Source organism: Schistocerca piceifrons, chromosome 1 (assembly GCF_021461385.2).
Source record: "Schistocerca piceifrons isolate TAMUIC-IGC-003096 chromosome 1, iqSchPice1.1, whole genome shotgun sequence".
NCBI lineage: Eukaryota > Metazoa > Arthropoda > Insecta > Orthoptera > Acrididae > Schistocerca > Schistocerca piceifrons.
In genome coordinates, this window is record NC_060138.1 from 282,098,484 (window position 1) to 282,125,813 (window position 27,330).

Below are 27,330 nucleotides of genomic sequence, written 5' to 3' on the forward strand. Positions count from 1 at the left end.
ATACACTCGCACACACGCACATATCCATCCACACATACATATGTCTGCTTGTGTCTGTATGTGTGGATGGATATGTGCGTGTGTGCGAGTGTATACCTGTTCTTTTTTCCCCCTAAGGTAAGTCTTTCCGCTCCCGGGATTGGAATGACTCCTTACCCTCTCCTTTAAAACCCACTTCCTTTCGTCTTCCCCTCTCCTTCCCTCTTTCCTGATGAGGCAACAATTTGTTGCGAAAGCTTGAATTTTGTGTGTATGTTTGTGTTTGTTTGTGTGTCTATTGACCTGCCAGCGTTTTTGTTCGGTAAGTCACCTCATCTTTGTATTTATATATAATTTTTCCCACGTGGAAGGTTTCCTTCCATTATATTAATATATTCTTAACATACATTACATTCAAACTCAAAGCTTACTGCCAACTATTTCTTTTTCTTTCCTTATACTTGCAGTTAATGTCATTTCATCTCCAAAATCTTTTCCTCCTGCAACACAGTTTTAATAACATTCTTTTCAAAACCTAATTAATAGGAGATTGTGCAGGTCACCCAACAGTCTGGGAATATTTTAAAATTTGTATACAAAATTGTATTCTGAATTTTTTACATGCGTTTCATCTAAGCTGCCAGCACCTTTTCCCACAGTGCTTATGTGCAGGGCTGCCCACAGATTTCATGGGCCCATAGACAAACTTTTGTGAGGGCCACCAAGGCTTTTAACCTGTAGGAGTTAATTATCACAAATAATGATTCTTCAGCATATTATTTTGTACATGAGCAGTAAAGAAATGTTGCCTGAACAGTGCATTGTCAGTAATTGATTTATTAATTGAATGTATCATATTTTAGTAGACAGAAATATTAGGACACACAATAATGATAATAATAATAATAGCCGCTACAAGAAACGAACATAACATGTAGCAAGAAACCTTTGCAGCATACTTTGTTATTTTGATTTAAATAATCTTGTTGAAACGGTCAATGCTAGTTGAACAACTATGGACAACTGTAAATGGAACTGTGAATCTTCTATTCTTGCAGCTGATGAAGTTAGCCCCTATGTCACTGAAGCTCATTGTAGAAGCAAGATTATGCTGTATTGATAATAGTGCTAGATGATGTAAATTTTTCTTGGCCTAAAGTTGTTCTTAAATGATTTTTGATTAATAATAATTTACTAAATCCTCTTCATCTGTCTCTGGTAGGGCAGTGAAAATTCTGAGTGCAATTGTAAGTTCAGAAAACACAGATTGTAACCTCAGCTTATAAATGTTATGTAGAAAGAGAAATGGAAGCACTTTGTTTTCTGTTGCATTTGTTCAAATCAGGAAAAGTAGATATACTCACTGGCTTAAACATTTGTATTTTTTGATAAGATTATCAGTCAGATTATTAGGATAAGTTCGAATTAATTTCCTAATCATATCAGAATAATCCTAAGTTGTATTTGTTCTCAGAAGGCTTCAAAAGTAGCATTTCTCATTCCTTCATACCAAGTATCCATCTGTGGAACAATCTTGTCTACAATTGCATCAGAAACCTCTCTCTGAAATTTTTGTTCTTCAGTTTCATCTGAAAGTGTCTCATGTGCTTCTCTACTAGCCCAGTCAGATTCATCAGAGAAAATCTTCCTTTTCCTTCCTCTCTTTTTTGGAAAAAAAAAAAAATCCTCAATTCCAGTTTCAGTAAACATTTTTTTTAGCTCTGCTTAAAAATTCAGCCCAGAGAGCTCTTACTGCCTTATCTGTGGCAACTGTAATAGCTTTAATATTTTTCATTTCAGTATCAAGGGAAATACCTTTGGTTTGTAGAATCAAATTTCCCACATTTATATGGTCTAAAATATCCCTCCAAACATTGAAGAGAATCAGTCTTTCAAGCCTGGAGAAATAACTGATCGGCCTGTTTAGCTCTGGTATCCCAACATGAGAAAAACTGCATTGAACTTGTGTATTTTAAAGCTTCAATTACTTCTGGTATTTTTTCTGCTATAGGCTTCCCTGCTTCCATCCTTGTGCCCCATTCTGTTTCAGACAGAATGAAGAGATCAATCATTATGTGTTCTAATAACCTTTCCCATCTCTGTGGGCTTGCACTGAAGAAATTGTGCAGCTGGTTCAAACAGCTAAAGAATCTACCTACTACTTCATTACTTCTTTTAACCCTTTAGTGCTGAATGTCGGAAACTCACATCATACCAGTGCTGTGCTAATAACTGGAAGTTAACTGTTTTTGAACACCAGTGCCAGTTGATGCTGATTCTTCATGAAGCTACTAATGCCTCTGAGAAGTGCTGCATCCTCAATTGTGTTTCGGGTATCCCTAGGGCACCACAATTTTTTATTTTTATCTTTCATCTAGAAATTTATTCCACCATTAGGGTGCTAAGGAGAAAATTTTGCCAGTGAATAAATGTCTCTAATTTTTGGTGCACATCCTTTAATTTGTCCAGCCATATTCGATCTATTATCAGAACACTGACCACAACAGTGCTGTAAAACAATTTTATGCTGTTAAATACAACTATGATAGCATTATTAATTGCATTATGTCTTTTTCTACAAATTAAAAAAATTGGAAACCTTTCATGAATTTCCCATTTATTTTCGTCTTTGTTACAAAATAATAATAATAATAATAATAATAATAATTTAAAATCAGAATAGTCTGTTCAGTCTTGGACACATCTGAAGTAGCATCACAAATAAATGAAGAAAAAAGAGAGCTTCCTGCTTTTCTTCTAAGATTTTCTGTAACTTATTATCCTCACACAAAGTTAAAAACTCATTCTGTGTTTTTCAAGATAAGTACTGTGCTATCTTTAGCTCTTTCTGCACTCTCCAAGACAAGTACCATGCTCTCTTTTCATGTTTATCTTGACAGCTCTTAACACAATCTGTATATTCTCTTAAAAGTGGGTCGTTTTTAGCCAACAAATCAATTTACCCCAAGAAGTTTTAATTATCTGGCTCTCCTGACTGACTGCTACTTCCCCTAAAACACTACTTCCCCTAAAACACAAATTCCGTAAGGATAAAAAGATAGGAATATCTAAAATACTTTTTAATAGCTCATGTAAAAAGTCTGTTTCTTTCAGCAATAGTTTCTGGAATGTGTAATTCACACTGGTACCTATTAGGCTTTGTTCATGATGTCTCCATGCTAAACAATTATTTTTATGCAACAAGCTATTCTCATGATCAGTAAGAATATAATATAGTTCTCTCCAAGTTGTTTTTGTGCAATCTAATCTTTTATCTAGTTTATGTAAAATAGATGTAATCGGGTTTTCGGGATAACTTTTAAATAATAAGCATGGTCGACAGGAGATTTTAACCTGGTTGTTTGCTCCACACTGACCACTCTCTTTGTACTTCAATTTATTGTTAAAGCATTGGGAATACAAGTGGTGCTTCATAAATTTTCTGCTTTGTCTACAAACTGTTGAACTGTTTGTAGATCAATATCTGAAATTCCCTTTCTAACAATTCTGTCTCTATTGCTATTATTAAAAGAAATGGCCACTGCTCAGGATAACTTAGATTTCAATCACAGTCTCTACATCTATCACATTCAGACTTTTGTTTGCTTACATCTCCTCTTTCAGGCAGCAAAATACCTACACCAGATGTAGTTAGCTCAGGTTTTTGGACAAATTTCTGCTTCTGCCAATGTTGAAGGGTTAACTCACATTTTACACTGGATTATTTTTTGGCAAAAAGTAGCTACCATTCGGTTTTCTTATTTTCTCTTGCTCTTTCACAAAGTTTTTATCATGTTTACATTTTTCTGATTGCTTCTGTGCACCAAATTTATTTGCATAACCGGACATTGTCCTGAAAATAAATAATTAAAATACCTATTAAAATATATTTACATGAATAACAAAAACTTCAAATAACAGTGAAAGTAGTAGAACTAAATTATTTTAAAAATATTGTAACCTTTCCCAGGGCAAAAACAATATAAAGAGAATTGCCTGATGGATCCACAGGTACCTGTAGTATCTGTACAAGAAAAAAGCCTAATTATCACAAAAACAGCTACTTCACAGTTTCATCACTCTTCATGTGAGTTGAATAAGTGAAAATAAGCACAGCACTTAAATTTGAAGTGTACCACATGTAAAACACCAGCATGCTAACAATAGAACCCAGCATGTTATCATCGACAAATGTACCAAACACTGGATGTAGCATTTTACCATTTAATTTGGCAATAGTGGTGTTCAGTCATCACCACAATCTATTGTTAATATGTTTTGTAAAATTGATTTTGATAGTTAGAAGGCTATAACTTGTCAAACTCTTCTTGAGTCATTTCAGAATGGCGATTGAAGGGGTAAGCAGTATGGTGGCTGTGGGGCGAGGAATGTTGTGCGGAGAACATCTCCGACAGTGCTGACAACATTTGCAGCTTGTGCTACATTCTGATCTTTTGCTGTACAGGAAATGACATATGGAAGTAACAAGGTTATGTGAAACCACATTAAAACAATGTACATGTTCACATGTAGTACTGATACATAGCAATGAAAGTGATATGACATTGAATTAAGGCAACAATTCAAAGTGAAGCTATAAGCAGAGCATTGCATAATAGGTTCTATATCACCACTCAGGGCCAGCTTAAGTGACTAGCAGCAATGACAAGCATAATGAAAACACAATCATCATGGAAACTTAGGACCTCTATCAATGAGTGTAAAGCAGTATTAGGGACATTGCTCCAAGAAAAGTAGGACGAGTTATAAAATCTTTTTATGTTGATTTAGTTTCTGTTATTTTAAATTTATAAACTAAGAAAAGCATCACTAGCAACACTGAGCTAAAGTGCTTGTGTGATAACCCACCACAGACAGTTTGTAGGTAAAGAAAGATCCTCATTAAATAATAAACAAAACATTTTTTCCTCAGGCCCCCCAAAAACCTGTCCCCCCCCCCCCCCCCCCCCCAATAGGATGGGGTTGCCCCCTTATGGGCGACCCTGCTACATGCGTAGCTGGACTATGGCATTAGCATCATACCAGTTTCCAGTACTTTGCTGACAAAACCAGCTACACACATCTGTACGCAGTCAATAAAAGGCATGACAAATGAATCACATTGTGGTTGCTTGCTGTTGCTTGGAGGACAGGGCACAGTCTAGTCGCTCTTTTGCACTTCAGCCTTCCAACAGAGCACACAGCTTTATGCCAGCTGCCTCTGCCTATGAGTGGCCACTAGCTCTCTAAACATGAACCACCTTCTCACCCTCTTCCAATTCACAGATTTCACTGTGACTCACACTGGCTGACATGCTCACAGTTCAGTACAGGCAAGCCCTCTTCTCTATTCAAGTACTTAGAATATATCCAAAGTTTAGTTTACTCAATTCTTTGGTTTCCATATTCCCTTCCTGCATCCATCCTTACCAGGGTACCATTTCTGTACCTGTACACATTGGTGTCAAGAGTGGAATATCCCACTGTTCAGTCTGAAAGAAGGCCACAGAATGTTAGTTCACATTTAATACTGTATGGTTGGTGAGAAGCTTGAGTGTAATGCCATCGCTGTTACCATGCCACAGGCATTGCATTGTGCCAACATTGCTGCATGCAGGATGCCACACTTGCACATTCTGTTGCACAGAGAGTGCAAGTTCCAGCCCACATTACTGTTGCTGCTGATTAGCCAGTCCTGCCTGAGAGTGGAACAGTGAGTCCGAGTGATTGTCACACTGTGAGTTTTACCCTGTCATGGGTTGAAGCAGTGCACTGTTCATGTGCATGTGAGCTATTGCCTGACATAATGGGACTAGTGCATGAGCACGCTGTATACGGTCATGGGGGATGCCACCCTCAGTAGTGAACTGTTGCTGCTGTAGCCTGGCCCACTGGAAAAGCTGTCTGCCTACTAGTTGCCATGGCTTGTTGGCCATGCCATGATGCCTGCTTGCTTTCCACCCAGTACTTAATACAGTGCACAGCTGCCAGCCTCTCATTTCACTATGTCTGACCTACTACCCTTATACTGCCAGCCTTGTTGGAGTTGTACTATCTTGGTGCAACTTGTGGCTGTGCAGATCACTTGCAGCTGTCCTTCCTGAACTCAATGTCAGAGACCACACCGCATCTCACTGCTGTTGCAGCTAGCTGTTGCCACCGGGCACCGGTTCAACACGAGTGCCATGTGCCAGCGGCCCAAGCTGCCCACATGTACCTTTGCTGCTGTCACCCTAGGCGTGTCATGAACTTTTTGACTGCTGAGGGCAGTGGTGACTACGCAGATGTCGACAGCACAGGGCAACCAACTTCTGTATCAGATCTAAAATTCTGAACTGCGAAACACTCACTTGACATGTTCTTTCGATCAACCAATTTACTGCTAGGTTTTCTTGTTGTGTATTGTCAGCTAGTGCCTATTGCTTAGGACAATAGGCAGCACAATGTGCCAAATTATCTTTGAATGTACAATTAGTCAAGGAAATCTTATGTCATTGCTCGTGAGTGTAATGTTCAGAGGTGGTTCAAGTATGGACTGGAATATAAATGCAGTAAGGTTACGAATGGTGGTAAATTCGTATAGTTAACCTTTGTAGTAGATTGGGTGTATTTGCTTCACAAAGAGAACATAACTTTCTTTTTTAAGATTCATGGTTACACTGAGTATTCAGTGACAATGGAAAGAGGTTCATTACTGACCCTTTCAGAACTGTAATTTTGTAAGTAGAACATTTATTTTTTCTTCTGCATTATTATTATTATTATTATTATTTTCGATTATTCCCATTTAAGAGAGCGTTTGAACTTGAATTCCTTTATGATGATTGTTTATGTTTTTTCTGAGCCCAAATTTTCTTCATGTGTTCACTGTGTTGTTTCTTCCGCTCCGCTGTCCATTTGCATCCTGGTCTCTTCTGTGTTGTGGTGTCAAATTTATGTTTTTTGATGATGTTCCTGAATTCAGTTCTATTTTCTGCATCGTTTACTGTTATGTGTGCTTGTCTGAGGTCCTCTTCAACTTCTTTTATCCATTTTGTTTTTCCCCTACCTGAGTTGATGACTTTAAGAATTCGCTTTGAAATTCTGTTTTCATTCATCCTGTGGATATGTCCGTAGAAATGCATTCTTCTTTTCCTTCTGCATTATTTATATATTTATTTATTTTCTTTCAACTAGCCACATTGCTCACTAATAATCTGGTTAAATATCATTATAGTTATGAATAAGAAGAGTGCAACTCCTTGCTTGGTTTTACAATTTCTTATGAGATAATTGAATTATCAATAGCTCTGTGCTTTCAATTGTTCTCTTTTAATATCACCACTGGATAAGGGTTTAAATTATCCTCCAGGACCTTGTAGCTTACAAGTTGTGGATTAATGAGCACAAAGTGTCTGATCTGCTCATGGCATTTTTTTCATGTTTAGTTTTCACGCCATGATCCATTCTACATCCTTTCATGTTTTCCATCGATATCAACTGCCATTTCGTGGCTCCAATGAGAGTAGGTTTTCGCCTTGTAGATGTAAGTCGATTAAGGATTTGCGCACCCCTCCTTTCTCAAAAACCATGTCTTCTGTGAGATTGGAACCACCAGTGTGCTCATGGGAGTGAGTGTTTATTTCAAGGCCATGACAGATACAATACCAGCACCTAGGCATTGAAAGGAAATTCGCATACTATTAGTTTCTGCAATCCTGGTAGTGTCTATCAGATTGCTAGTGGGAGTAGGTGACTGGAGGCCTACAGCCATGGAAACATGACAAGCATCTGCTTTCGCTCAAGACACTAGGATGCTGTTTGACCTACTGGATTGTGGGACTAAAGGAATAAATTCTTTTCTCTTTCTCTGTAGTGGTTACCATCCTTCCTTTTTGTGTCTTACTGTTCAGTACACGGGTCCATTCTGGGTTGAGAAAGATAATAGATTTTGTTGATAGTCTCCTCAAGTCTGCTGGCAGACCCTAAAGTCAACATGACTCGATATTCCATGATCCCTGAAAACTGATGCAAAGACTGCAAACCATTGTCCTATATAGGGCTCCATACTATACATGATGCAAGCACTGCCCACCACAATTGCTGCCCCCTAAGCCTGGGCTCGTAGTGTCACCCATAATAGTGGCACATAGCAAAAATGTATTATGAACAAATGTAACATTTTTGCAAATTCGTCTCCAGCCAGCAGCATGCCAGAGTAATGCCCCATGTCACAATCAAAACAACAAACAGGCACAAAACCAACATTATAGAAAGCAGAACAAACCTGAAAAAGATTGCAGATTGCCTTACGTCGTGTGAGCAGAAAGCTTGAATTGTAAACTCAACAACATGACCTCATTGAGGAGAAGACATCATATCATTGTAACTGCACAGCTTGATTTAATAAGAGAGAGTAAAGCTTCCACAAAAACATGTATCAGCCTACTGATATGGTGGTAAAACAACAAACAGAAGCCCTGAAAGTCAATCTTAAGAGAAGAGGAGTGGTGAAGATCTCTGATGAGCCTGTAAAAGTGGGCCACATTCAATCATTTCCAGCCCAGTATAATACCACTGCCTTCAACTAGTAGTAATAAATAATCAGGCTTCTGAGTCTTTGTCTGAATCTTTACAATTCAGTACATCAGCTATGAATCTGTGATGCTCTGGTACCAAATAATTACTTCTGCCCCCAAGACTGGTACCTGAATGGCCTACCATACTTGGTCTGTGTGAGCTGCTGACCTCGCAACCGCTGACGAGAAGACCTGGACACTTGCATCTACAGTTTGCTTAGCTGAACTGATTGTGCTGGCACACTGACAACATAATGGTGTATTCCAGAGGTGTAGTAACTGCTGTTGCCACTGACTGGTACAGCAGTCACTGACATTCTCAGTACTCCTTGGTAGAAGGGCTGTGCTGTGGATCATCACCACAACATGCAGAGCTGCCGAGAGATTATCTGAGCACCCCATTCAGTGTCACCAAGACTACCCTGGCAATTACCAGGTCAGTCATATCTGTCATACAGGCTACGCTCTTTGCCCACAAGACCTGCTGCTTGCCTTACACCAAGAGAGTGTGAGCCAGACGCTGCGGGCACCATCCATTGGAGTTTGCTGGGACAGTGTCAGCAAGTTCAGATGCCTGCACTGTACCACCGAGAACTTGGGTGCTAACACAGAAAAAAATATATGATTGTAAACATTAATGAAATAAATTTTTGTTTCACTAATGTTGTATCATTTGTGCCCAGGACACCAAATGGCCTGCTCCATCACACTCCATGCTCCATCATCCTGACAACAGTAGAGGTCTCAATCCAGGTCCCTACTGTAGAACACCAGTGGCAAGGTTATATTGCATTCAAAGACTATTTTCAAACAGCTTGACTGTCCACACTGAGGAAAGTAGAAGGGTCTATGTCCTGCTAAGAGCAAAACCCTCGTCTCTATTAATCAGACTGTCTGCCAACCTAATTTCAATTGCCTCTTTGTAAGCACTGATCCAAAAATCAGAAGTACTGGCATTTATCACAGTCTAGTCAAATTTCATCCTGTGTTCTTCATTTAAACAAGGTTCCACTCACCTGTCCTGAACTGTGCGAATCCAATGGCTGATGTAAACCTCCCCAGATTGATACAAAATTTTAGATATCAGAAGTGGCAAGTGCTCTGCATACCAGAGAGCTAAAAATGCTATTGCCGTGGTACAGTGGATAGCAACACCTAGCATGCAGATAGTGATTGTTGTGTGTTAGATTTCAGTGAATACTACGTCCAAGAGCATCATCACTTGTTCTGTTAGTCCTGATGTCCAAAAATGGAAGCCTCCCATCGCTTTTGAGCACCGTGGTAAATCTAATGCTGGGATGAAGACAGCTGAAGTCCAAAAATCTGTTGAGAACATCACGTCCATGAGGCCAGACATAAAAGGTAACGTCACTGACCTGGAGAACCACGTATGTTGCAAATCTGAAGTCCTCGTTCCCTGTTCTCGAAGTCCGTCATTCTATTAAAAAATGCTGCCATTAAACAAAAAATATGTGGATGTCAGTACATGACAACAAAGCTTCACTAACTTTTCATCTAGTATTTCATTAATCAAACTCAAAGACTCTTCCAGAGGGACACATATAATACAGACACTACATTAAAAGTCACTAGTAAATCTGAAGGACCCAGCCTCAAAGATTTCCACTGTCAAATAAGATCCATGGAATTAAGAGATCTGATGTTTCACACCTCCTAATACACAGTCTAAGAACAATGTTAAATATTTCACCAGGTACATGATGGTACTCTGGGACATAGTTTTCACTGAAAGCTGACACATGCCAATTACTATCTGCATGATAAGAATGGGCATGGAGTTCCTAGAACTCTGGGTTATGGAGTTTGGACCATTCCCAGTTGTGCAAGAAGAGTCTTCTAGATCTTTGGCCTTTATTCCTTTTGCTGGGAACATACCATTTAAGACTGGAAGAATTTTAAGGAATTTTAACATTAAGTGTGTGACCCACTCATTTTTTAAGATTACGGCACTACTCAATTCTGTCAGACATAATTTGGGACTTAGGAAGCCAGGCTTATATAAAATTTTGTACATTGGCCACAGTTCAGGACAGGTAAGTGGAACATTACTGTCACGTGGAGCTAAAGCAACCTGAAAAATTGTCGGTAGCAGGATTTTGCTTAAGTGAGGGACACAGGATGAAATTTGACGAAAATATGATAATTGCCAGTACTTACTATTTTTGGAACAGTGTTTATAAAGAGGCAACTGGAATTTGATTAGCAGACAATTTGATTAGTAGAGAGAAGGGTTTTCTCCTTAGCAGGATGCTGTTCTCCTAAGGGCTGCGCTACCAGCCTGGTCTTAGAGGTCAGCAACACTGGTGGGCAGTGCATGCACCATGTATGATATGGAGGTCTATATAGGATGACGATTTGCAGCCTTCACATAAGTTATGAGCAGGACTTAGCAGCAGCAGCAACAGCAGCAGCATTCTCCTGAAGAGGGTGGACAGGTGGAGTGCCAAAATATTGTTTCATATTAATTTCAGGACCTGGCAGCAAACCCAAGGAGATTATCAACAATGTTATGCCAGAAAAACTTACAAAGTCACATAAAGGGTTTTGTCTTACTGGTGGTTAAGTAGTCTCCTGATCACAGAAAAAAAAAAAAATTCGAACTCAATGCTCACAGCTAGAATGTGTTTCATGGAAGATTATATATGAACCATATATTTTTAAAAAGTCATCATCGATTAATAGAGAGAAGGGTTTGGTGATTTTTACTTACCTATTGCTTCAGATCTTACTTATGTAACTGCACATACTGGCATTAAGGCAGTATTAGTCTGTCAGTCAGGGCACGATCTATAGGATTCTGAAAAACAATGTTATTTTTATAGAAGCCTCATTCAGTGACTCACGCCCTTTTAAACGTAAAGAGGCATGCTTCTTTGAAAATAAAGCTTAGATAGCAGCACTGATGAAGATACTGTACATCACTTAATACTTTCTACTCACACCTCTAGATGGCATTACCAGTAGTGTGCATGCAATTTGCGTGACTGAAAGACTGCAAGTAGGTGCTAGTTGCATGTGTGACATATTACATGTTCAACTGGAGTCTTCTTGATTAAATGATGCTGCTTCTTCATAAGTAGGAGAGCAGAAAATTTTATAGCACCCTTCAACATGAGAATTGAGTAGTAGGGAAATTAGAAGAGCATATTCTTTCTTTGTCTTCCCATTTTAAATGGATACCAAAAATTACAGTGCAAGATGCATTTTGTTTAAGACAACTGTCAGTATATCAACAATGTAGGAAAAGATTGATATTGCCATAAATGTGACACATTAAGTTGTAGACAGGGACAGTTAAAAGACATTTACACATAAGCTTTCGGGCCATGGGACAGTGTGTTACTGTAGGTTGATGCTGGGATAATTATGGGAGAGGAGAATGTGTTGTAAGGATAAGTTCCATCTATGCAGTTCAGAAAAGCTGATGGTGGAGGGAGGATCCACATGGCTCAGGTAGTGAAGCAGCCATTGAAATGAAGCATGTTGTATTCAACTACATGTTGTGCCACAGGGTAGTCTACTCTTGGCCATAGTTTGGTGGTAGCCATTCATTCTGATGGACAGCTAGTTAGTGGTTAAGCTGTGCCATTATTACAGCAGAGCTGGTAAATGACATGGCTGCTTTCACAGGTGGCCTGGCCCGCGATGGGGTGGGATAAAACTGTGATAGGACTGGAATAGGAAGTGCTGCGTGGGTGAATCTTCCACAGGGATAGATCCTTGTGCCAAATGGTTGGGATTGCAAGTGGCATAGGGTTGGACTAGGATGTTGTGGAGGTTGGGTAGCCAATGGAACACCACTTTAGGGGGGGTGGGAAGCATCTCAGATAGGACGTATTTCAGAGCATGACGATAGGTAATCAAAGCTCTGGCAAAGGATGTGGTTCAGTTGTTTCAGTCCAGGATGGTATTGGGAGACAAAGGGGGCACTCCTTTGTGACTGGTTTTGGGGGTGGTGGGAGGATTGGGAGAGTGAGGGGAAATGGCATGGGGGATCTATTTGCAGACTAGGTCTGGGGATAGCATCTGCCTGTGAAGCCTTCTCAGACCTTAGTAGATCAACTCTTCTGAAACCCAGGCTATGATTTGCTGAGGGTATTATAGTTGCTAAAGTAAGAGACTTTTCTAGATTTGGCAAGTGATGTCAGCAGTGAAACAGGTCACAAGTTATTGACATCTCTCTTATCATCATTCGTAAAAAGGGATGTAATGATGGCATATTTCAGTCTTTTTTCCATGAGTTTGTGATGCATTATGTGTTTCTAATGTCTGAGGTTGTTATATGGGAACAAATATTTAGTGCTCTATTGGAAACACCATCAAATGCACATGAGCTACAATTTTTGAGGGCCTATATAATTATCCTAATTTCACTATGAGGACTTGGTGATACATTTATATGACTGAATTTTATGAGAGTTTGTCCCTGCACTTTCTGCCATATTTAAGAAATGATTGTTAAATATATTTTCTACCTATGACTCATTATATAGCCCTTCCTTCCTGTTCAGCAGTGATGTTATCCTCTTCCGTGGCTTGTTGTCCTGTCTCTTGTTTTACTACATCTATTGTCGAAATTACTGATTTATGACATTATGTGCATGTTCCTTGATTTTTAATAATCTTTCTTAGTAATTCTGAGCAGTTTTTGTAGTGTGCAACTAATGCAGGAACTCTACTTGTTGTTGCCAACAAATACATTTCCCTTTACCTTTCAGAAGATACTGTAAATGCTGTAGTGATCCACGGGTTTTTACATAACTGTCTAATGTCCTTTCTGATTAGCTTATGCAGGACACTATTTTCAATGATATAAATTCAATGATATAAATATATTATGGAAGAGATTAAATTTTATGTTGGCATTTGGTTCTCTATAAATTTCATCCAATCATATCTTGTAAACTGTCCTTAAAAACATTTTTAATAGAACAATTTATTATTCTGACTGATTTCCACTACGGAGTATCAGTACTGTAAACCACTGTCTTATTCATTCCAGCTAAGAGTGCATCATTATCAGAGGTAGAATTTCTTACTGGGTAAACAGTTATTTTCTTGCTATGAGATTCACCAAATAAAACATTATCAATTAGTGTCCTGCTGTCCTTATCCACCTGCATTAGAAAGTTAATTACTGTGACCAAATTATAGGAGCCAAATAAGGTCGCAGATTATTTTTCCTATCAGAATCCTGTAGAAAATGTATACTGAAGTCATCACAAACTATCAACTTCTTGCTGCTGTATGGCAGATAGTGTAGCAAGGAATCCAGATTCCTCAAAAATATTCGAAATGAACTATTTTTCCATATAACTTCTCACGTACACATCTCTGTGTGCTGATCAGTATAAAATGTTTTTTAACTTGTGTTCTGTCTTCATACAGATAACAGCTCCTTTTCCCGTATTAATTCTGCTTGATTAATTTGCTAGAGTGTAATCTTTTACATGTAACTTACCTAACCCTATGGTTATGTAGTGCTCAGAAAGGCACTATATATAATTTCCAGAGCTCTCAAAATTTTCTAAACAGACAAGAATCTCTTGCAGTAGAAAATTAAACTACATTAAACTTCCTACATAAAAGGTCCTATTCATCTTTTTCACCAGAATTAATAATTTGTGCAAAGAGATGGTGAGAATAATTAAAATCTCATGTGATGCACAGGTGCTACAGCTTACGTAGTTTTTGTATCCCAGTTTGCGGTAATTTCCAGACTTGATAGACCACAAGAGTCCTGTATCAAATCATTCATCTCAATTCCTCTATGCTAATGTGGTAATTTGTAAACAATGACAATGTCTGAATAGTACAGAAAATAAATAACAGTATACAGTAAAGGTCTTTTATCTCAGAAATTATTTAGAACAGGGCATATGTCCATATGAAGTTTTTTGTTCAGAATCACTATCATCCCTCAATGCATGTACCTTTCCTCCTGACACATCCTTTTTTATGCTCGTAACATTAGTTAGGTAATATATTCCTTTTAATGGTTCACTTTGATTGTGTATATTTAGCTATGCACTCCTTATAGTGGTGCTTATGTTCTGGCGCCGTAAGGAGCAGCGAATAACGTGGATTATTTCAAAGTGTGCAGCTGGCACATACTTTCACCAGCAGCAATACACATGTCTAAGTTCACATCTCCACCATCTCTTGCTACACATCAGATGAATTCGCAATTGCAAATTATGTCTAACATCGGCTGTAGAATGAAAATTTGTGCTGGAACAGGACTCGAACATGGATTTCCCGCTTATCACGAGTGGTCGCATTACCATTTGGCTATCCGTCCATGACTCATGACCACACCCAAACTTCCATATGTCGTCAGCCATACGTCTACGATCTGTACTCGCACATTCATTATGTGTATTCCCGTACAGATCGTAGATGTATGGGTGACGACATATGGAAGTTTGGGTCTCGATGTGAGTTGTGCATGGATAGCCAAATGGTATGGCGACCACTTGCAATAAGTGGGAAATCCGGGTCTGAATCCCGGTCCGGCACAAATTTTCATTGTCGTCATTCCATTCTACAGCTGATGGTAGACATTATTCACAATTGTGAATTCATCTGATGTTTTTTGTAATGGCTGGGCTCGTTGCAGTGCATCGTCATCTGAATAACACAGGCACTGCAATATCATCTCTTGCTATGTTTACTACTGTAACACTCTAAATTGATCGATATATTAACTCTCCTTTGCACAGAGTGTGATATTTACCTCTTCTTTCTTGAGGAAAAGGATACACTGTCCAGGTCCATGACAAAGAATGCAGTAAAATACAATCATAAATAATATTGCTGTGTTTTCCGAAGTTTGCAGGCTATGGTGTATCCACCTACCACTTTCGGGATGAAGCAGTTTAGAAATGAAAGAAACTGCCTCCCTTTCCTTAAGATATATTGAAAACAACTCTCATACAAATACATATATTATTGTCTGACTTACAAGCAATCCATCCATCCAGAATCAAGGATAGGAAGAGCCAGAGAGTTGAAGAGTGACAAATTTGATATTGGCTTAAGGAAACATTCGAATACAGATACATGTTCATCTTTCTTTTCATATCTCTCTCTTTTTGTGCAGGCATGTTTATATTGCATCTCTGTTCCAATGCTTATTAAGTGAAATATACTTTATGGCAAAACCCAAATAAGATCTAACATTCTCTATGATGTGTTACTGACTTGGTTGTCAAGGAGAACTGCTCTGTTTTCCAATGTATCTTTTCTCAAAATGCACAAACGTAATTTAATTTTCTCATATTTCTTATCAGTGTTTCATTCATTTAATTCCCATCCAGCAATAAATACGTCTGGGTCCTGTACTAGTGCATCAGAATTGAATGTTCTTGTCCACTGATTACTCTTTGTGTTTTGATTTATCTCAAACAGTGAATGCTAAATATTATTCTACTTACCTTTGGTTGACCATGACTGCATCAGTTGCCAACTTCTTAATTATGTAATTTTTGCTGCAAGACAATGGTTGGGCACAGAATATAACATTATGCAGGAAACATACAATGACAACACTTTCCAAACGCGAGCCATATATCCTTCCATTTCAGTACAACAAATACTCAATTCTTCAAGAACACTACCAAAAAGATCATAATTCAGAATGTGAATCTGAACTTGACAGATCTGAGTGACCCTCAGAATAATAATTACAATACAATAATGGAAATTCCTGGATGGAACATTATGTAAACTAAGGGAAAGGCAACCACTCTCCTATAGTGGGAGTTATTTGTGGAGCCCAAAAATATGTAACATGATAAAATATTCACACTAGCATTTGAGCTCTCTCTCTTTTTTAATTAATTAAATGTGCATGCATTATCCTCATTTTGCTTTTGTTGATGTTCATCTTATATTCTCCTTTCAAGACACTGCCCATTCCATTCAACTGCTCTTCCAGGTCCTTCACTGTCTCTGACAGAATTACAATGCCACCGGAAAACTCACAGTTTTTATTTCTTCTCCATGTATTTTAATTCCTACTCCAAATTTTTCTTTTGTTTCCTTTACTGCTTGCTCAAAAACAAATTGAATAACATCGGGGCAGGCTACAACCCTGTCTCACTCCGTTCCCAACCACTGCTTCCCTTTCATGCCCCCTCAACTCTTATAACTGTCATCTGGTTTCTGTACAAATTGTAAATAGCCTTTCGCTCCCTGTATTTCACCCCTCCCACCTCCAGAATTTGAAGTAGAGTATTCCAGTCAACATTGTCAAAAGCTTTCTCGAAGTCTACAAATTCTAGAAACTTAGGTTTTCCTTTCCTTAATCTATCTACTAAGATAAGTCGTAGAGTCTGTATTGCCCCATGTGTTCCAACATTTCTAGAGTTTTTTTCCATTCATCTGTAAGGTATACATGCTTGTATCTTGCAGCCATGACTTATTAAACTGACAGTTCGGTAATTTTCACATCTGTCAACACATGCTTTCTTCGGGATTGGAATTATTATGTTCTTCTTGAAGTCTGAGGGTATTTTTCCTGTCTCATATCTTGCTCACCAGGTGGTAGAGTTTTGCCAGGGCAGTCTCTCCCAAAGCTATCAGTAGTTCTAATGGAATGTTGTCTACTCCCGGAGCCTTGTTTCACTTAGGTCTTGCAGTGCTCTGTCAAACTCTCCACTAACTACCATATCTCCCATTTCATCTTCATCTACATCCTCTTCCATTTCGATAATATTGTCTTCAAGTACATCGCTCTTGTATAGACCCTCTATTTACTCCTTCAACCTGTCTGCTTCTGCGCTTAGAACTGGGTTTCCATCTGAGCTCTTGATATTCATACAAGTGGTTCTCTTTTTTCCAAATGTCTCTTTTAGTTTTCCTGTAGGCAGTATCTATCTTACCCCTAGTGATATATGCCTCTACATCCTTACATTTGTCCTCTAGCCACCCCTACTTAGCCATTTTGCACTTCCTGTCGATCTCATTTTTGAGACATTTGTATTCCTTTTTGCCTGCTTCATTTACTGCATTTTTATATTTTCTCCTTTCATCAATTAAATTGAACATATCTTCTGTTACCCAAGGATTTCTACTAGCCCTTGTCTTTTTAGTAGTTGATCCTCTGCTGCCTTCACTATTTCATCTCTCAAAGCTACCCATTATTCTTCTTCTACTGTATTTCTTTCCCCCATTCTTGTCAATCGTTCCCTAATGCTCTCCCTGAAACTCTCTACAATCTCTGGTTCTATCAATTTATCCAGGTCCCATCACCTTAAATTCCCATCTTTTTGCAGTTTCTTCAGTTTTAACCTACGGTTCATAACCAATAGATTGTGGTCAGAGTCCACATCTGCCCCTGGAAATGTCTTTCAATTTAAAAACTGGTTCCTAAATCTCTGTCTAACCATTATATAATCTATCTGAAACCTTCCAGTATCTAAAGGCCTCTTCCATGTATACAACCTTCTTTCATGATTCTTGAACCAAGTGTTAGCTATGATTAAGGTATGCTCTGTGCAAAATTCTACCACGCGGCTTCCTCTTTCATTCCTTACCCCCATTCCATAGTCACCTACTAGGTTTCCTTCTCTCCCTTTTCCTACTATCGAATTCCAGTCACTCATGACTATTGAATTTTCATCTCCCTTCACTATTTGAAAAATTTCTTTTATCTCAACATACATTTCATTAATCTCTTCGTTATCTGCAGAGCTAGTTGGCATATAAAATTGTACTACTGTGGTAGATGTGGGCTTCTTGTCTATCTTGGTCACAATAATGCGTTCACACTATGCTGTTTGTAGTAGCTTACCTTCTATTTTTTTATTCATTATTAAACCTACTCCTGCATTACCCCTATTTGATTTTGTATTTATAACCCTATATTCACCTGACCCAGAAGTCAGGTTCATCCTGCCACCGAACTTCACTAATTCCCACTATATCTAACTTTAACCTATCCATTTCCCTTTTCAAATTTTCTAACCTACCTGCCCGATTAAGGGATCTGACATTCCACCCTCCGATCCGTAGAATGCCAGTTTTGTTTCTCCTGATAACGACATCCTCCTGAGTAGTCCACACCTGGAGATCCAAATGTGGGACTATTTTACCTCCAGAATATTTTACCCAAGAGGATGCCATCATCATTTAACCATACAGTAAAGCTGCATGCCCTTGGGGAAAATTATGGCTGTAGTTTCCCCCTGCTTTCAGCTGTTCGCAGTACCAGCAAAGCAAGTGCATTTTGGTTAGTGTTACAAGGCCAGATCAGTCAATCATCCATACTGTTGTCCCTGCAACTATTGAAAAGGCTGCTGCCCCCCTTCAGGAGCCACATGTTTGTCTGGCCTCTCAACAGATACCCATCCGTTGTGGTTGCACGTACGGTATGGCTATTTGTATCGCTGAGGCACGCAAGCCTCCCAACAACAGCAAGGTCCATGGTTCATGGGGAGGGGGGTTGGGGACAGAAGATATACTGAATTTAATTGATGAGAGGAGAAAATATAAAGAAAATGCAGTAAATAAAGCAGGCGAAACAGAATACAAATGTTTTTAAAAAAATGAGATTGAGAGGAAGTATAAAATGGCTAAGCAGGAATGACTATAGGACAAATTTAAGGATTTAGAAGTATATATCACTAGGGGAAAGACAGACACTACCTACAGCAAAATTAGAGACCTTTTGAGAAAAGAGAACCACCTGTATGAATATAAAGAGATGAGATGGAAAACCAGTTCCAAGCAAAGGGAAAGCAGAAAGGTAGAAGGAGTACACAGAGAGTCTATACAAGGGAGATGTACTTGAGGGAAATATTATGGAAATGGAAGAGGATGTAGATGAAGATGAGATGGGAGATGTGATACTGCGTGAAGAATTTGATAGACAACTGAAAGTTGAAACAAGGCCCTGAGAACTAGTGACTGCCTTGGGAGAGCCAGCCATGAGAAAACTCTTCCATCTAGTGAGTGCTAAATATGTAAGACAGGTGAAATACCCTCAGACTTCATGAATAATTTAATACTTCTAGTTCCAAATAAATCAGGTGCTCACATGTGTGAAAATTACCAAACTATCAGTTTAATAAGAAACAGTTGCAAAATACTAACACAAATTTTTACAGAAGAATGCAAAGACAGGTAGAAGCCAACCTTCGGGCAAGATCAGTTTTGATTCCAGAAAAATGTAGGAACATGCAAGGCAATACTGACCTTACAACTTCTCATAGAAGCTACATTAAGGAAAGGCAAGCCTACATTTATAGCATTTGTAGACTTCAAGAAAGCTTTTGACGATGTTGACTGGAGTACTCCCCTTCAAATTCTAAATGTGGCAGACGTAAAATACAGAGAGCGAAAGGCTATTTACAGTTTGTACACAAGACACATAGTTTTGGAGAATCCATGGAATAATGCAAGTATCAGAATTTAAAAAGTTTTGTATGTGAAAACACAGACTGCATACTTCTGAGTACATTTCTTATGATTAACACAAGTCATTTTGTAGCAATAATTGCCGTGCGGGATTAGCCGAGCGGTCTAGGACGCTGCAGTCATAGACTATGCGGCTGGTCCCGGGGAAGGTTCGAGTGCTACCATAGGCATGGGTGTGTGTGTTTGTCCTTAGGATAATTTAGGTTAAGTAGTGTGTAAGCTTAGGGACTGATGACCTTAGCAGTTAAGTCCCATAAGATCTCACACACATTTTGAACATTTTTGTAGCAATAATTGAAATGTAATGAGGGATAAAACAGTTCAGTAATAGACCCTGCACGGTTGTGGATTGCATAACACACTGATTTCAGGGCAAAATGTATCTTTAAAAGTTTGATGTTAACATTAGGATATTTGTAAAAAAAAAAAAAAAAATTATCAACAGTAACTGCTTCTTTGTTTGTGTATTTATTACATCCACCTTAGTTATGAATGATAACACTAATATTACCATTTTATTAAACAAAACTTACATGCCAATACTTCTCATTGGATTTGCACTTCTGGGACTGAAGGTGTTGTGGAAGGATTGATTTTTCTTTTTTTCTGTAGCAATGTGGTTATTAATCAACTGCATCTTACTTCTGATGAATTATTAACTGTGTTAAATAGAAAATAGCTATTGGCATGTAGATACTTTATGGGGGTTGTTAGATGTTCCCAGTGGTTCATTTAGAAGAGCAGTGCCTGCAGATGAAGTGTGCGATTTGGTGTATCATTGTGGCAACCAGTACTGAACTATTGTGAATATTCAAAACCAATGACATATTTGTCCAGCATCAGTTAAACCTAAAATGGTATTGCCCAGGAATGCTTTCAACAGGCTGTTCTTTTAATTTATATACTGGAGCCCACCTTACAACCTCCTCAGATATTTAGCTGTTCAGTATCACACTCCATTATTTACAAAAGTTACTCTGCTAAACGTGCCAGAAATAAGAAACACTGAGGGGAGATAACTCACATATGGGAAAATTTCTTTATGCTAAAACTGTATTTGATAATGGCAAAAAACCTCAGTCACCACTTTCAAAGGGCAGTGCATTTCAATTTAAGTCATCTGAGACTGCTTGATGCAAAGAGTTAAAGCTACAGTTTGTTCTGTAGTTCTCACAAAAGAAATTTGTTATTCGTAACAATGGGCACTGCAGGATGATATGGCATTTCCAACCTTGCCAGTAAAAAATTTAACACATTAATTTCCATATTATTTACTTTTATTAACAGTGCTACAGATGAAACATTGACTTTTTAACACACAAATAATATCATATATAATCTCTCAACAATAAGAGCCATCACACTTTACCAGGGTGTAAATAATAAGTATACAAATGCACAGTACCAGGAACATAATAGAATGTAGTGGGAGGTACAAATAAATACCTTCTGTATACCACAATGAGTAACAACAGGTGAGCCATTGGTTTGATGCAGTGAATCAGACTATTTGAGGGTAGGTTGTAAAGCCATTGATGACAAAATTATTAACATTATACTCACAAGTCTGTTACATCATACATTTAATTTTCTTTGTAAAATGTAAACAATAATACAGGGTGATTCAAAAAGAATACCACAACTTTAGGAATTTAAAACTCTGCAACGACAAAAGGCAGAGCTAAGCACTATCTGTCGGCGAATTAAGGGAGCTATAAAGTTTCATTTAGTTGCACATTTGTTCGCTTGAGGTGCTGTTGACTAGGTGTCAGCGTCAGTTGGTGCTAAGATGGCGACCGCTCAACAGAAAGCTTTTTGTGTTATTGAGTACGGCAGAAGTGAATCGACGACAGTTGTTCGGCGTGCATTTCGAACGAAGTATGGTGTTAAACCTCCTGATGGGTGGTGTATTAAACGTTGGTATAAACAGTTTACAGAGAATGGGTGTTTGTGCAAAGGGAAAAGTTCTGGACGGCCGAGAACGAGTGATGAAAATGTAGCATGCATCCAGCAAGCATTTGTTCGCAGCCCTGGAAAATCGACTCGCAGAGCTAGCAGAGAGCTGCAAATTCCACAATCAACTGTATGGAGAGTCCTACGAAAAAGGTTAGTTATGAAACCTGAACGTCAACTACCCGAGGCGATGGATCGGCCGCCAGGCAGCCCGTGACAGAGCACTTCCTCACTGGCCTCCAAGAAGCCCTGATCTTACCCCCTGCGATTTTTTCTTATGGGGGTATGTTAAGGATATGGTGTTTTGGCCACCTCTCCCAGCCACCATTGATGATTTAAAACGAGAAATAACAGCAGCTATCCAAACTGTTACGCCTGATATGCTACAGAGAGTGTGGAACGAGTTGGAGTATCGGGTTGATATTGCTCGAGTGTCTGGAGGGGGCCATATTGAACATCTCTGAACTTGTTTATGAGTGAAAAAAAAAAAGTTTTAAATACTCTTTGTAATGATGTATAACAGAAGGTTATATTATGTTTCTTTCATTAAATACACATTTTTAATGTTGTGGTATTCTTTTTGAATCACCTTGTAGAACTTTCCACTTTTACTCATCCAGGAACAACAATCTTACCTTGTTTCCTATAATAAATACCTGAAGAATAAGACAAAACTTGGTACATTTTCCCTGAGTAAATACAAGTTTAATTAAGCCATATGTGAACTATAACTTATTTTGCACTTTAACAATTTTCGAAGCGAGGGTTAAACACATAGATTACAGGTCTGGCATTCTGCCGACAGAGCCTCTGCGTTAATCTGAGGGAGAGAGAGGTCACATTTAAGCATGATCCACATATGAAAAGTCAAATTGTTCAACGCTAAAACTTCTGTTTGACCAGCAGGCCACAAATCAACTTTCACAATAGCTGCCAATAGGGCTCTCTCCAGTTTTCTTCATGAGGGCGTTACTCTTTAATGAATACTGTGTTGTGCAATTTTAAAACAATTTTTGTTTTCAACACTATTTCATAATGAAATTCTGTATCACAATTTACTGCAAACAATATGAAACACTTCTCCTAAAAGAATTGACAGTATTTTAAATTTAATGGTTGCATATAAAACATGTTTCAAGAACCTTATGACTCACATCTAAGCGTGAAAAAATATTCCCAAGCCAGTATCAAAAATATATTTCAGTAATGTGATAAGCATAAAGTAAGTTGCTTTCTTTTATATTTAGGAGCATCGCGCAATTGTGCAACAAAAGTATTACTTTCAAACAATGGAAAATCCAGGGTGGAATATAACAATATTCTGAGAAGTAAAGTTGCTACTCATCATATAGCGGAGTTGCCGAGTCACAGACAGGCACAACAGAAAGATTTTCGCACTTAAAGCTTTCAGCCAATGGTCTTTGTGTGTGTCTGTTGTTGACAAAGTCCGTTGGCCAAAAGCTGTAAGTGTGAAAATCTTTTTGTTGTGCCTCTCTGCGACTCAACAAGTCCGCTATATAGTGAGTAGCAACTTTCCTTCTCAGAATATTGTAAGAATATTACTATACTTTATTACTACACACAAGAGTGAAGAAGAAACTGTTAAGGCCATTACAGCAGATAATGCTGTATGCCTTTGAACTATGACACACAGAAGACTCTACTCTTCTTTTTTATTTTATAATTTAAGTAAGGTACAATGTTTTAGGCCAAGTGACAGTACCTCAACAAAACAATTTTAATATACTGTTAGCATCAACAACACAAATTATTAGGTTTTCATGACAAATAAAAAATGTGACATTTATGATTGCATTGTTGAGTTCAAACATGAACTCCTGACTGACTTAAAGCAACTGTAACAGTTTGAATATGAATATGCAAAATTCATGGGCTTGGAAAATATACAGCACATAATGTGGTCAAAAGAGACCATCATATTCTTTGTTGACAATCATTAGAGCCATTTCAGTTTCAATACTTTACTGCTTGCTATGTGACAACAGTATTTCCTCACCAGTGTAGTCACAACCACCATCACCTGGATTTTGGAATACTGGGGCCATTTGAGTTAAAAGCAGACAATGACTGGCTGCTATCAAATCCCACAAAAGTTACTTTTCATAACCTTTCTGCATGAACTAACATTATATACATTGCTTCACTTACAGCTATAAACATTATGGCAACTTTTACAGCAACCGGCACTTGGCTGTTTTCAGTCTGGTTATTAAACATGAATTTTTGAAGATGACACAAATACTGTGTACCTATCAACAATACTGCTTAAAAACAGATCCTACTGTTTTTATCTGATCATTCATATGATGCAGTGAACTGCATACCAAAACTAAACCTAACAAGAAAATAAAGTCCATTTGTTTTGATTTTTACCTCTACACTTGCAGTTGTAAAACTAGCACATGAGAAGATGACAACATAATAATTAAAAAGAAAGCTCGTAAAAGATTGGAGGAAAAGTCAAAAGTAGGCAGAGAAAAGTAAATCTGAGAAATACAAGCCTGAGAGGAAATTTTATTTCTCAAACTTTCTGATACTGAAAGTTATGGAGTTATTTTTTGGATGTGTATCTAAATATATTGTAGATTTATTGTTTTAGTAAAATATATGTTTAACTATATTTTCTTTTAATGAAATAATTTTAATTAAGTTGCATAGGTGCATTGTGACAAGGACTGCTTCCTCCGTAATGTAAAATTAGTTACTATTGGAAACTGTTTTAACTATTAGTACTATCTGAAAATATCTGAAAAATATAAAATAACTTCTATGTAAGAAAGTAATTTTTAATGTACAGCATGCAATTCTTAGAAATAGGGTACATTGTAATTCTAATGACATATCACTTCATTCAATCCAGGGAGCTTTTGTCTACAAGGGCTCCATGATTGACATGCCTCTTCTTCGCCAAGCCCAACATATTATGCAGCTAGCAAAAATGGACAAACATAATTTGCAACAGTGAACAAGATACAGTGCCAGTCACATATCATTAACAGCAAAGGTAAAAACCTGTAACTACATTAATGTTTATCAGCAATCTTACAGTGCTGATTTTACTTAACACTGATTTGTGTAAGCTATGATTCTGTTTATAACATTACTATTTCAAGTCTTGCTGACTTGAAACAGATATGGCATAATTAAAAGTAGATACCTTTCATTAAAAACAGTTTAGCTAGTGGGATATGATATTTTGCTAATCACAAGTGACTATTAATGAATGTATCTAAATGTGATAACAACCACCTGTCATGTTAACTGAAAACTTCAGTTTATTAGTCATAGATTTTTCACAATGAAGGAAGTAAGATGTTGTTTTCCGTTTCTGGGATGTTAAGGTAAAGAGGTGTCTACCATTACATATATTTTTCATGTTCTAGAAACAGCAGTGGAAGCATTAGAGGATTTTCAACTAACACATGGTCTCTCTTTCAGAAAAAGTAAAAAATATGGATACATTTGGAATTTACTTCAACTATGATTTCTCTCAACAAACTACTATGCTTCGAAAGATGATATATCAACGAAAATGTTTAACAGAATTGAAGACATAAGATTATGAAAACTGGGCTCTAGTATTCCTAGACTGAATCTCATAATGTACAAAGAGTATTAACCATGTAGTAGACAACCATTATCAAGCAAAAGATTCGTTGAGGTTTCTTTTTGCAAGATCGGTTAGATTTGCTTACTACCCATCACTCAGTCTTAGTGTGGCATACAAAGGAGTGGTATAATGTGTAATAGGGTAAATATAAAATTTACTCACAGTGTGGCAGCAGGAGAACACACATATACGACGTATAAATGTTTGCACGCTTTCGTAGTTAGGGGATCCTTCTGGCAGAAGAGTTGCAGGAAAAGGAAGAGTGGCGAAGAAAAAGGACTGGTGAGGTTTAGAAAAGGGGTAATTTAGAAAAGTTGCTCAGAATCCAGGGTAGATTTATTAGGTGGGGTGACAAGGAAAGAGTAGATTTTTCTCTCTCCAGTTACATTATATTTTCAAAAATTGATTTTTTTATATGCAAAAGAGTGATGTATTCTGCAATCAAAATTTTTGATCCCTTACACAGCAATGAAAAGAATTTAACACACATTAAAATTTGCTTCAAACACATAAATCAATGTCTATACAAATAAAACAGTACGGCAATCATGTAAATGGAGGCAAATTTCCAAATTTTTCAGTAAATTGTAAAACTGACTCATTCCACATCATAGTGAGATGTCATACTTAACAATATATGGAGCTTGCAAAACTGACTATTGCACAAAATACAGTGTATTTTAAAAAGATTACTCCTATCTCACAAGTCAATATATTCACATGAATCAAGATAGACATTTGGGTCAGAATTTTAGTTTGGCACCAGCCATGTTCACATGGTCACGATACCGCCAGCAAGCTCGCTCGCTACAGGAAATGCATACCTGGATATTTTTGAGATCAGGCTTTTTGCACAGTTGTAAGAACATGCTAAAAATTTGGTTTTTCAACAGAATCAATGCAGTGGTATACGATGTAAGAGCACTTTTTAATGAGCTGCCTGTGTGATGGATGGGCCGTAATGGGCATATGAATTTTGCATTTCACCTTTGGCCTCCAAGGTCACTTTATCACACAGTATGTGATTTCTTTTTTCTTGTAGTGGATTGCGAATATCTGCACCTACGTGATTCCTCTTTCAACAATTTGGATGGATTCAGATGCTGCATAGCAACGCCAATTAATGCACAACTCCAGACATGCTCATAAAAATATGGATTATATTTTGACTCATCTGGATCTTTGTTGTGCACACAATGAGCATTTGTGAAAGGTAAATTAAAATTTTGATTCCAGACATAATTGTAAAAAGAACCACACGATTTTATAAGCGTACACAATTGTAAAATTGGATGGTTGTTTTTGAAAATAAAAACTTTGTAGCTCTCTACACATAATTTAAAATCCATCCTCAGATTTCGTGTTGTGTAGAATTTATTGTGATGTGAAATTGGATGAATCTTTTTGAAACATAATGCACTTTTATGTAAAATAAAAAATGTGTTGTACCTGCAGAACCTTTGTTTAGTAATGGTAATAGTTACTTCCACACCACACCCTACTCAGCTGTGCAGGAGTGAGACTGACTTGCTGATGGTATTTCACTGTCAGTGGTCATAGACTGCAAACATGCTGTATTACATAACAACATGATATTTATAATTCACAATTGTTGAATTTAGGAAGGCTATGAAAATGAAGGAAGGCACTAGATTGAAAATGAGAATATTGCTTCTTATTACTGGCAGGTTATACTGAAGTTGATATAATTCAGATAAAGAACAAAAAATTAATAATGACAGTTACCATACTGAAAAAGGTACAGAT

At 37.7% G+C, this 27,330-nt stretch overlaps 1 protein-coding gene across 2 annotated transcripts in view; it reads left to right on the forward strand.

Moving 5' to 3' along the window:
• Nucleotides 1–24,957, forward strand: part of LOC124776928 (citramalyl-CoA lyase, mitochondrial-like) — a 199,440-nt gene extending 174,483 nt beyond the window's left edge. For both annotated transcript variants that reach the window (XM_047252534.1, XM_047253289.1), the window contains exon 8: nucleotides 24,814–24,957. In XM_047252534.1, the coding sequence (XP_047108490.1) occupies nucleotides 24,814–24,918 (105 nt within the window). In that variant the 3' untranslated portion in view covers nucleotides 24,919–24,957. The remainder of the gene's footprint in view (nucleotides 1–24,813) is intronic.
• Nucleotides 24,958–27,330: the final 2,373 nt, after the last annotated feature.